Source organism: Buceros rhinoceros, unplaced genomic scaffold (genome assembly GCF_000710305.1).
Source record: "Buceros rhinoceros silvestris isolate BGI_N320 unplaced genomic scaffold, ASM71030v1 scaffold12276, whole genome shotgun sequence".
In the NCBI taxonomy this organism is placed as follows: Eukaryota; Metazoa; Chordata; class Aves; order Bucerotiformes; family Bucerotidae; genus Buceros; species Buceros rhinoceros.
The window spans coordinates 18,320-30,258 of NW_010419364.1; the positions used below are offsets into that span (position 1 = coordinate 18,320).

Here is an 11,939-nt window from a genome sequence, read left to right on the forward strand (position 1 = left end):
GAACATAACTGTGTATCCTCCAAAAAAAAAAAAAAAACAAAACAACCTGGGTCAAAAACTGCCAGCCTTATTCTGGATCCTGAAGCTCCCTTAAAATATCACCAGAACTGCATGCACTGGGATGCAGCTGACAGAAGCCGGGGATGCCCCAGGCAGTATAACAGTGCAGGGGGCTCCGAACCCCAGAGAGCTCGAAGTGTGGTTAAACCCAAGTCACGCACTCTCCCACGGTGCTATAAAAAAAAGAAGCTCCTCTCCTCTGTGACCCTACACTGACCATGTAACTGCAGCCTCACCAGTGCATCTGCCAGCCCAAGCAGGCAGAGGCTTTTGTGGTGCGTACTCCGACCCAGACACACCACCCGGGAACCCCGAAGGCTCCCCTCGCGTGGGGAGGCTGCCCGACAGCCTGCTGCGCCTCTCACCTCCCCTCCGCGCAGCCTCAGAGCCTGGCCAGATCCAGTCCGAATGCTGCCCTTGCTCCTACTCCACCACCCTGGGGCTCCAGCTGGCAGAGAGAAGGGCCAAGGTCCTCACACCCACAGTCGAGCAGAAGTTGTCCTACAGTAACTTCAGACCTTTTGGGGGCCTGTAGAAGAAACCCTGTCCCTCTCCTGAACTCAGTTCTTCAGTCCTTTCTCTGCCTGGTCTTTTCTCGGCTCTCTAACACACTCACCCTGCAAGTTTGTGACTTCACTGTCCTTCTCCTGTTGCAGCTGGGCATATTTCTGGCTATGGGTCTCCAGTGTCTTACGATGTTCCAGTTTCAAGCTGTTGTGCTGCAGCTGCAGGTCAAGCAGCTGCTTCTTGACATCTTCATGCTGGTTCTGAATATGGACAGAAGTGACAAAGAGTCAATACAAGGAGAGGAAAAGTAATTTAGCTATTGTCAAGTGCTACTCAGGTACCTCTTTAGTAAGTTTCTTGGGGAGGCAGAAGCAACGTTTGTTCCTCCAATGAGGCATCTAGAAATTCCAGATGCAATACAATATTCCTTGTATTCAGTGGTTCAGGAGGAATGTGAAATGCCAATTAAACTCCGCTTTGTGAAGCGGTTTGGAAGGTCTCTTTGGAAGCCACCACGCTGGAAGCAGAACGTGGTGGCAAGTCCTCTCCTGCCTCAGAAAGAGATGCGGACTCTGGGACACAGCCAAGAACTACTGCTTCCCGAACTTCCCTGCACACCCTGCTCTGAGAGAGCAACGCCGGCTGCAGCAGTTGCCGATATCAGACCAAATGCCTGTGGAACACTGCACAAATCCAAGGTCCTTTCTGGAGCCCCAGACATGCTGAAGGACAACATTACCTGCAAGGACAGTTTCCACAGTGCACACCGCGTCAGTCTGCACGCTGCCTTTCGGGAGCAGCTCACCTTCGGACAGGTCTAACGCCCTTGACATTCTGCGTGCAGCTACTGCTAGTCGCTTCGGACACACAGACATCAAAACACTCGGGTTGTTCTCTGCTTGCTTTGCTTCCCAAGAGCCTGGCTGTGTTCCCCACCACCATTCAAGCTGCTCGAACAGGAGGGAGACCTTTGGCAAGGAACCAGAGCCTCTCGCACAGTGAGACTGGAGAGCCCGCGTTCTCCACAGCAACATGGGGCTCACAGGCATAAAACACCTGGACGAGACTCTCAAGACCACAGACTACTTCAACCAGCCAAGAATTCATCAGATAGAAGTGGGTTGAAGAGCTGTTCTCTTCTCTCCCCGCTTGCAGAGCTCAAGAACAAATCATGCTGAGACATCCTTTTGGTCAGACCCATTGAACCAGAATTCACCTCTTTTTTTGTTCCCATGGGAACCTAGAGAGTCCTTCCACATTCAGTTTGTCAACACCAATTGCATATGCAGATTGACTGGCTCATAGGTGAACCCTGGCCCTTCCATACAACAGCTCCTCAGGACTCAGGCAGCAATTTCAAACAGCCTTCCTGTAAAAAAAAAAATAATCTTCTTTTTTAAAAAATACCCAAGCCTCTAAATGCTATCGATGACTGCATTCATCCCCAGTAAAACAAAGCATCTGTGGCCAGGCATCCTCCCCTGGAGCCAATATCCTCCACTAAAAGGAGAGAAATTACTGTGCTCCAGAAATACATGCAGAGGAAAAAGCTATTGGTATGGAGGGGTCCCAGAGACAGAACTCAGAGAGACAAGGACGTCAGGTTAATCAGATCACAAGATCAGGAGGAAAAATAAAGAGAATAGAAGATTCCTGCTCTGGCTTTCAAAGACATTAGGAACTTACAGTTCTCATCAGAGCTACCAGCAGAAAGCACTGCAGTGGAACCACATCCTTGAAATCATTTAGATACTAAGCACTTTAGAAACCCCCACCATTAGCAAGTGAGAATTGATTTTAACACGAAACTCCAAGCAATTCAAGGAATTTCAAGTCCTCATCATCTCAGGTCAATTAATTTCTAGCCCACATTCTCTCTAGCAAGTCATGTGCATAATATCCGTCCCCAGACTGCTCACAGGCAGGAAGAAAGGAGGGAATATTCACCCTCTGATACCAGCAGGAAGCTGGAGAGAGAGGTAAGTGCCTTGACCGAGGTCACACAAAGCACCTGAGGCCCAGCCCAGCTCATTAAGCACACAGAGCATCCTCATCCACTTTCTACAGATGGCTGTGACCAACTTCAGGAGGAATCTAAAGACACTGTTTTATTGTAGCTGTAGGACAGGAGGTCTGGAACGTGCTATATGTGATTATTTTGTGGAGAAGCCACTTAACTGTAAGCAGAGCATTCTTGAGCCGGTCAGTTCTACCAAAGCTGGGAGTGCTGCCAGCCCCGAGGGAGCCAGGCACCTCTCATGGGCAGAGCTGCCTGTCTGACTGTAATGGCATTCCCTTCTCTACCTCACAGATACCTGTTCCACTCAGCCAAGCAGAAACTGCAAGACACAGCACATGAGTGTTGTGCAAATCATGTACAAACGCAGCCTGGGGTGAGGCAACACAGAGAGACCAGGCTGCCATGACATCTCGCTCTGTGTCCCTGCCCATGATGCCCACCACTGCAATACAGGGAAATCACATCATTTGGGAAGTCAGCTAATCCTTCAAAAATCAGGAATCCTCCAGCTCAGCTACCACCCTGCAGTCCTGAGGACTGGCCTATCTTTCACCAGCTGGAAATGTAGTTAAAAACCCCAGATTCTTCCCCCCCAATAAAAGGAAGCAAGAGAAAGGGAGCCAGGATGAAATGCTCTCACTGTTCCCTCGAGACAAGCAAACCAGAGCATTCTGCTCAGGCTGCAGTTGCTATGAAGAGGAACGTTACTATTGCAAAGCGTTCCCAGAATCCGCAGTGCTGGATAATACCCAAGAGACAGAACTGTACTTCCCTTTTCCCGAAGCTGGAATCCAAAAGCCAGGCAGCTGGAGGTCCAGCTCTGCTCAGGAAATACAACCCAGCGGTGCTAAGGGTTGCTGGAACCCAGCCCTCTTTCCTCATCCCAGAATTAAATTACCAGTTCACTGCCAATGCTCCAACTAAAAATGTTTAAAAACCACCATCACCAGGCACAGTTACACCGCTCTAACAAACCAAACTTGAACATCAAGATATGCTTCGGGCAAAGCACGCGATAAGCTATAAAATGCTACAGGCCACCCCCTTCCCGAGCCTCGTACACAGGCTGGAACAGGCTGTATTGGCCCAAAGGGCAAGTTGCAATGAATAGACCCATTTTCACACTAAGAGACCCAGGAAAGAACACGCTGCACAGCAGGACTCCTGTGCGATAAACCGCAGAGACTGCCGCTGAGGCGAGGTGTGCAGGTGAAGGCTGTAACCTGACACAAAGCCCAGCAGAATCAATAGGAAACTCCCATGAACCTGAATAGCCAGGAAGGAATGCAGATCCACACCCCTGCCTGGTCCCCTCCCCTGTGCTGGCACTAGCTCCAGGAAACCCTTGATCTCTCCTCAGCATCTCTAAGTGGGAGCACCAACTCGCCTTCCAGGGAGCGTTCTTTAATGGTGAAACCAGGCTCCTCCCTTACCTTCAGTATCTTGTGCTGGGAACTGAGGGCCCCGTATCTGTTCATGGAATCTTGCTGGAAAGAAGAAGATTGAACAGTGACATTAGATCCCAGAAAAACCTGAGAAACACCCATGAACACCAGCCCAGCCACTGCCCCTTCACACACAGGCACACACACGGTGATGGGAAACCAGCCTACAAGGCAACCAGCAGCCTCGGCACGGCTGGAAAATGTCCCTTTCAAAACAACCTCGCCACCAGCTCAATAACTGCCCTCTCTGGATCCACACTCAGAGCAGTTTTCCCCAGTCTTCAGCCCTCTATCTAGGACAGGCGCAGCGCCGAGCGAGCTTTGCACTGTAAAACCCCCCAAGCAGGCTGAGCACTCCACAGCAGCTGAGGAGGAGGCAGACAGCACCAGAGCTAAGGTTTACGCCTACGCACCAAAATTGAGCCATTTAACACAAAAACGATCGCTAAGCGATTGAGTAAGCCTAAAGCAAACTCCTGTAACAGGTACAGCGATCACACTAAGCCCAACTGACACGAAGCAGCCGCAGAGCGGGATTTACTTGTGTCCACAGAGGGGTCTGCGCCAGTTTAACAGATCTGCTTATGCCTTGCTAAGGGTCACGTTCTTCCCCCTTGTGCCCAGGGTGCTTCACTGTAGCACCAGCATCTCAACACCATACGTGCAAAAGTCACCAGCTACCTGTGCTCAAAGTCCCCGCAGCAGCCGTGGCACCCGAGACAGAACGGACTGCAGCTTTTCCCATCGCATGCGCTTTTACAAACATCTGCTCTGTGTTTGGGTGGCCTAAAGCAACGTGGCTGAGTCACTAAGCAGCACTACGGGAGTGCAAACCACCAGGCAGTGATTTCCATTACAGCCCAGAGTTTAACTTACACGGTAAATGCTCAGTACAGTATGACCCATCACCAGCAAATGGGCACAGACCGCAAGGGAGCTGCTCAGCCTTTAGAGAACTCAGATATTCATCCAGAGGTTTCCTCTAAGGGGATGACACTCACCCATGGATGGGCTGGCTAAAAGCAACTCCTCCTCCAGCACCTCATCAACAGATGCTCTCAGAAAGGACTAAAGCCAGCCTTGTAACTTGAAGTGAATGCGACAGACTGAACCCAGGGATGTATTTCCTCCAAACCCTCACTGAGGACTCCTTTTCCCTGCCAAACGAGAAGTCCACAGGCTAGAGGAAATCATCTGACAATCCTGGAGACAGAACACGATGGATAGGCTTTCCCCAGCACTCCCGTGGCCTTTCTTCCGCACACTCCCTGTGGTGGTGCCTCGCATTCAGTTTCCCCAGGACTCCTCTGCACGCTGAAGCAGCAATTCTCTTTCCAGACTGCAGCACAGGACTCCCTGCTACACCAGGAGCTGACAACCAGCTCACCTACTCTGCTACCACGCATGGGAGAACAGGCAGAACAGCTCTAGCACAGCACAGTCCTTTCCTAAGACGAAGGAAATCCTCAGACGCCAAGGTGGGACAGCCGAAGTTCATCTGGTACCATGCACACTTAGAGTCTTTCACACCTTCCAGACAGCAGCACTGGCCTCGTGACATGGTGGTACTAGAAAAATATTTGCCAGTATTGCACACGCTCTGAGGAATAACCCTTACCTACCTTCTCCTTATTGAGAGCTTCCTGAGCTTCTAACTTATACACCAAAAAGTCTAGAAATAGAAGAAAAGACAGTTTAATGAGCTGGAATTTAACTGGGATCTGGTTTGTATTTTGGTGGGTGGAGGGAAGAAGGAAACCAGCCCCTTGCTGAGCAAGAGGCTGCAACTCAACAAGCTGGAATGCGGATGCTGCTGGCACACTCCAGTCAATGCCCCCAGAAGACGGCAGTATTTTCGATGAGAGCTGTCCAGCCCTCTCGACTGGCCCAAACGTCCTTCCTTCCTCCCCCATTCTACAGGCAACCACACTGGTGACTTCCTACTTCAGCACACACGAGACACCGGACAAGTCAGTTTACTATTCTCTAAGTTCAAACCAGGGATGAGGCTCACTGGGGGTGTTCAGCAGCACCCACACACGGCCCTGAAGGCAGAAAACGCTTTGGGTACAACACACACATCTCTCTCTGCACAGGACAGCGGAGGGTCGGCTGGCCCCCGCTATACCAGCCACGCAGGACACTCACCTTCCTTGGTCTTCTTGTGTTCCCCTCGCTCCTTCTGCAAGGACCGCTCTAGCCGGGATCTGTGCTCATACACAACTAGGGAAGCAGAAAGAGGCAGACCGTGAGACAAACCCAGGAATGGCTTCCCACGTATTATTTTCCCCAAAACAGATTTCTTGCAGGTCGTGAGACATGGGGCACATGTGGACCTCAAATAGTGCCATGGACTGGGCCAGCAAGTGCCCAAGAGAGCAGACTTGGGCAAGAGACTTCCCTGTTTTGAATGGCCTCGGGTTTTGCTTTGGAGTCTAAGCTGCGCAGCCCCAGAGCTCGCTTTAGTGGCCAGTGGCTAAATGGTGTATTTGGAGGCTAAGTCCCCTACCAAGCTCAAGAGAGCCAGAGCCTTCCAAGTCATCTCCTCTGTAAATCCATCAGCAGCACGCAGGAGAGACATTTTCTGCCCTCTCACAACCCAACCATTAACTGGCCCTCAGGCCACTAAGGAAAAGTGAGCCAAGCAGCTCCCTCTCACTGCACACAAAAGAGCATCTGTGCTCTGCACCGGAGCCGGGAAGGGAGAGGGATGAGGGATGCTTCGTACAGCAGCCACATGACAAATCAAAGTGCCAGGGAAGCTTCCTGATGGATGGTGACTTTAATCCACTCTGATGTCTGAACGCTCTCCCTGAGTCACAGCACTGAGCTGCAAAAGGCTCCTCCATCCCCTCTGCGCAGAGCCTGCCACCCTGCCAAAGCAGCACCAAGAGCTTTCTCAGCAGAGCCGGGCATTCCGGGGAGCGTTCCTCGCCCCTGGAAGCCACATCCCTCTGCATCTTCATGCAGGGCAGACCAAGAACACAGTCTAACCATTTGATGCACCTTCCTTGGAAGCCTGATTCATTATGTATACACCAAATCCAAGTCTGGTGGCTTTACCAGCTCCCTCACAACAACTGGTGTTTTTCTTCCCGCCTGGAAATGCCTTCCCACCCAGGCATGGTTTAACTCCATGGTTTTTAAACCAAGCTCATGACATTGTCTAGGTCCAAGCTTGAGATTTCTGCAAGAGTTTGGTTTACCAGCAGTGGATCTGTTAATATTTGCAGCCATCTCCAGCAAGAGCCGCGTGCCTGAGTGAATCGGGGGGAAAGAAGAAGTGAAGAACGAAGCCAGACATGGTAAGGTGTTGAACCCTAAGGGTTTTGCTGCTTGTGGCACAACTGCTCCCTACGCCTTGTGGGGCACTTCCCAGCTAGGCGGGGAGGCAAACAGCCCAGATACTGAGGGGAGCTGACGGGTCGAGAATTCCAGTTGTCACCAGCCACTCTCTCTCTCCCTCCTCTTTGTTACCTTCCCTAGTTAACCAAGACAGACATCCCAGTGGTGAAGATGCTTCCCCAGGGCTGGGCCACTTTGTTAACATTTTCCTCTGAAGTGAGGAAACTACCATATTCCTCAAACCATTACAGCAGAAATAGTTGTTTTCAACCTAGAAGGATGTTTTCCCCTGCACACTGGGAGCACACTGGTGAGCAGCAAGCCCATCACTGCAGCTGTCCAAGTGTCTACTTCATGACAGCTTTATTTATAGAAGCACTTTTCCTAACAGACTACTTGGATGTCGCCCTGAGGGCCTCCCCAGCCCAGCTACCACACAAGAGACTGCGGGTGCCTCTTCTCTAAACAGCCTTGTTCAATTCCAATAAAATTGTCATCTTGAGAACAGCAGTCACTCCCCAGAAAATTTCTGAGCTCTGGGCACTCATGTTTCTGCCACAAATATCTCACTTTCTAGCAGAGCACCTGAGGACACAAAAAGCCGAGCACTGTCGGGCAAGTAAATAACAAGAAAAGGTCTGCTCAGATTAGCCCAAGCTATCGGGTGCTATTGATCTCACAGAGTAAGTGGGAAATTAAAGCACAGGAAAGCATCTACAGCAACAGGCTTGTGCTAACACCCATAACCACAAATCCTAATGCAAGCACCACAAAGCAGAGGACTCTTCGGGAACAGCTCCATAGCATATGCTGCTTATTCAAAAATTTAGGACATGTAATCTGGCTCTCCTGGCACTTTTTTTACAACTCAGATAAGCCAAAGTAACCTCTGGTGACTAGAAAAAAAAGTTGTAATCTCTTCTGCCATTCCTCCAGGTCCCCAGAGCCCAGGAAAGGTGGGTTCAGCTTTGTACAAAGCAGTAAGTGCTTCATGAAGTAGCCTCTCTACTCGTCTTTGTGGTGGAATACAGCAACAACTTCACAGACCACAACAGCACGATATAACTTCAGAGGACAGGAAGCCAGGAAGTCTTTAACAATTCACAATTACAAGAGAGAATGGAAGGTGGTCAGTGTCTAAATCCAGGCTGGAATTCGGCCAGAATTCAGCACTAAAGCACCATCACCTGCTGCCAAATGAACTAAAACGCAGAACCTGAACTGCTGAAACAATGAGATCTCTTGCAGGGCTTTGCCTTTTGGAAAGATGAAGAGGTCAGGCCTTCCAGAGACTCATTCTGATTTTAAAGGACCGCAGAAAATGGGGTGATTGTGTGAAGGGGTTGCCTCACATACCCCAGAGTACCAAGATAAACATCTGCCAGGGGGAGTTTAAGACATCCACAAAGGGATCTCTCCTCCTGTTCCAGTGGTTTCATTTTACCCCTGCGTGGGAAAGCCACAAGTGCACGGCAGCTCCCTGCTTCCATGGAGGAGGCAGCGGAGACAGATTTGCTGCTCTGGTTCTGCTGAAACCACCACAGCGCAGCCGGTGAGGCCATTTCTATGCCAACAGCACACACCGCGGAAAGTCATCACGGTGTCCACGGCTCGCCTCGCAGCTCCAGCAGCTCTCAGCACACACAGACCAGCGCTAACTTCCAGACTGCACCATGCTCTGTCCCCTCTCATTGCTAATCGCCCAGAAAAAGCTTTCTTCTGTGTTGCTCTCCTTCTTAGAGGCACCAAATACTCCTGCCAGCCTCCCTCCAGTCACATCACAACTAATCACCCAAGGCACCAGTCACTCAGACTCAAGAATCATCCAGAGCAAGTGACGGGGGGAGCACAACAAGCGCCAGACTCATCACCCCTTCCTCTCTGATCCAGAGAGATGGCAAAGGACAGACAGCTTGGGAACAGACATCCAGTGGTGAGGGCAGGAGTGCTGCGTTCTCGTGCTCAGCCGCTGTGCCATGGCAGCCCACTGCGAGAGAAAATTCCTCCATCCCGGACACCAGCTGGATGTGCCAGATGACAGCACGCATGTGCATGCGGCCATATCTGCACGATGCCTCTGCACTTTAAGACTTCCACGAGCATGGCTCCTATCTGCCAGTCGCCAGGCTTCTCCCACCAGCCAAATCCAAAAAGAAGCTTTGCCTTTGTTAAAATTGTTGGACAAGTAAGTGTCTGCTCAAAATAAAAAGGGTAACCATGGCAACAACTGTATTTAGGAATGGGCGGACTGACAGAGGGTTCAAAACCTCAGCAATAGGCTACAGTTCTGACATTCAAACATATTTGGGTGGAAAACTATTATGAGCCTGTCTCAGTTGTTTGCTTGAGCCTGCTGTTCCCAAAAACTGGGGTTCCCTGAGGCTACCACTGTCATCTGATTCTCTGAAGAACCAGCTCCTCTTGCCAAGAGAAGCAAGAGATGCTGACACACCAGAAAAGAATGTGGGCTAACTCCAGCCCTGGTGATCTTCGCATCTCAGAAACACAGGATGCAGGTGGAAACCACCAGGGCTGTGCAACCCATCAGGAGCTGTAGCGACTACTTGGTGATGGAGTAAGAAGAAATGGAAAAAAATAGTAAGATACTAGCAGTGAGCCTACACGCACACTAGAAAAATTCACAAGACTGACTGGATTTTTTTCAAGCATGTTTCCTTGAGAGACAAACAAAACACATACACCATTCTCTGCTTTCCCAGTTTACCACTAGAAATACACAGCCCGGAGCACAAGAAGCTTATGTTCTACGTTAAATTTGTACCACAAACTACACACTAAACCACCAGGAAAGATTTAACCCTAAAAGGCGCATATGTTGAGTCGCAGATCTGCAGAATTCCCCAGCAACGCAGGCTGTAGAAACACCACCACTGGGTATGTCGGAGGCCTGAGGAAGAGCTCTCGATCTGAATGCTATAATCAAACACCACTTATTAGAAGAAAAAGTGTTAAATGACTCTTGTCCTTGAGTCACTAGAACCACAGGCAAACACTATTTTGTCCACATAAAATTAATTCTGCAGGCACTCCAGAAGCGACCCGTCCTCCAGCATGACAACTGCTGCTACCAAAGAGTGGATTCCCACCAAACCTCTCTACAGGGAGCTCAGCAAATCCCTCTAGAGACTCTAAATCTAGTGACAGGTGCTGGAAACACAGCTTTGGCAGATGCAAAGGCTAGAAAAATAGACTAGACAAAGAAGATAAGAGTTCAGCAGTGGAGAAACATGTCCTCAGCCTTCCCTACCGAGATCTTTCGGTGGGCTAAAGCGTCATTCTCCCACAGTGAGGCATTTACATAAGGAGGACAAGTGAGGAGGGAGGGGGAATGTACATATTATTCTTGCCTTCCGGTCTTCTGGCAGCTCTTGCCAGAGGAACCAAGCGCTGCTCAGCAGGCTCAGAACAGCCAGTTCTTCCCCCTCCTTCCCCCTTTTTAGGGAGCTCTGTGCCGCAGCACCTATCAGCCCCAAACAAGCTGCCGAGATGTTCCTAGTCGCACATCAGCCTCTTGAGAAGAAGACGGGTTTGTTTTCTTGCAAAGGCAACGGGCAGTTTAGAGTATGACAACAAACTTTCCTAAAGGACCCCCTGCCTCTCTATTCCCTTTCCGGTCTGACTCTCCTGTGGTCCAGAGAGCAGAGCCCCATCCCGGAGGCTGCCCAACCGGCCTCTCCCAGTCCTGTTCGCGTGCGTACCGCTTCACAGCGAGAGTGACACAGGACCAGCCTTCACGGCCAAAGGGAACTACAGGGAGACCTGGAACAGGTGTGACACAGCTCAAGTCCCCAATCCAGCACACTCCGGTCTGCGGGCTGCTGTCAGCAGCAACTCGGATTCAAGGCTAATCTAATTCTAGACAGCAAAGGGGGGAAGGAAACAGGCGACAGTATCTTCTCCGAGCTCCGTGCAGCCTAGAGCTCAACGATGCTCTAAAGAGACCCCGCCTGTGGCTGGGCTGTGCGGCAAAGCCACCCGCAGGTCACGTTGGGAGAGAGGGAAGTTCAGACAGTGCGAGCACACACTGAGCGCAGGTCACTCACCTTGGAGCTGGGCAGAGAGCGCTTCCTGCTGCTGTTTGTATTTCTGAGCCAGAGCTTCAGCGTTCCGCACCTTCTGCTGCAAGTGATTGTACATGAAAACCCCCGAGCCCAAACACGCCACAGTCACCAGGCAAAACGCGGTCTGCAGAAGCCCCTTCTGCCTCCTCGAGCACATGCCGGTACCCATGGCGGGGCCGATGCCTGAGCGGTGTAGCGCAGTCTCGCCAGCGTTGCTAAAGCATCTGATTATTTTTGCCCCACAGTCCGTTTCCTCCGCAAATTCGCAGATTCCTCTGCAAGACGCGATCAAAGTCTCGCCTTCGCTCCCTGCCAGCCCTCAGAGAAGCCGAAGACGCTCCAGCAACGTTTCATTCCTCCTCGCCCGGGGGAGAGAAGCGCAGCACAACGTCGGTGTCCGAGAGGAGCGGCCGAGGTGCCGGCAGGCGCATCCTTCGGCTGCGAACCGCGCCGGGGGACCGGCCCGGGAGGCGGCTGCCT

The 11,939-nt window shown here is 51.1% G+C and overlaps 1 protein-coding gene across 1 annotated transcript in view; it reads right to left on the reverse strand.

Annotated features, from left to right (window-relative positions):
- The window catches only part of LOC104495854 (Golgi integral membrane protein 4-like), a 25,789-nt gene extending 14,161 nt beyond the window's left edge, over positions 1-11,628 (reverse strand). Inside the window, exons 1-5 of the mRNA XM_010138887.1 lie at positions 11,442-11,628; positions 6,181-6,255; positions 5,655-5,704; positions 4,021-4,074; positions 677-827 (exon numbers count right to left, since the gene is read on the reverse strand). Coding sequence (XP_010137189.1) covers positions 677-827; positions 4,021-4,074; positions 5,655-5,704; positions 6,181-6,255; positions 11,442-11,628 — 517 coding nt within the window. The remainder of the gene's footprint in view (positions 1-676; positions 828-4,020; positions 4,075-5,654; positions 5,705-6,180; positions 6,256-11,441) is intronic.
- Positions 11,629-11,939: the final 311 nt, after the last annotated feature.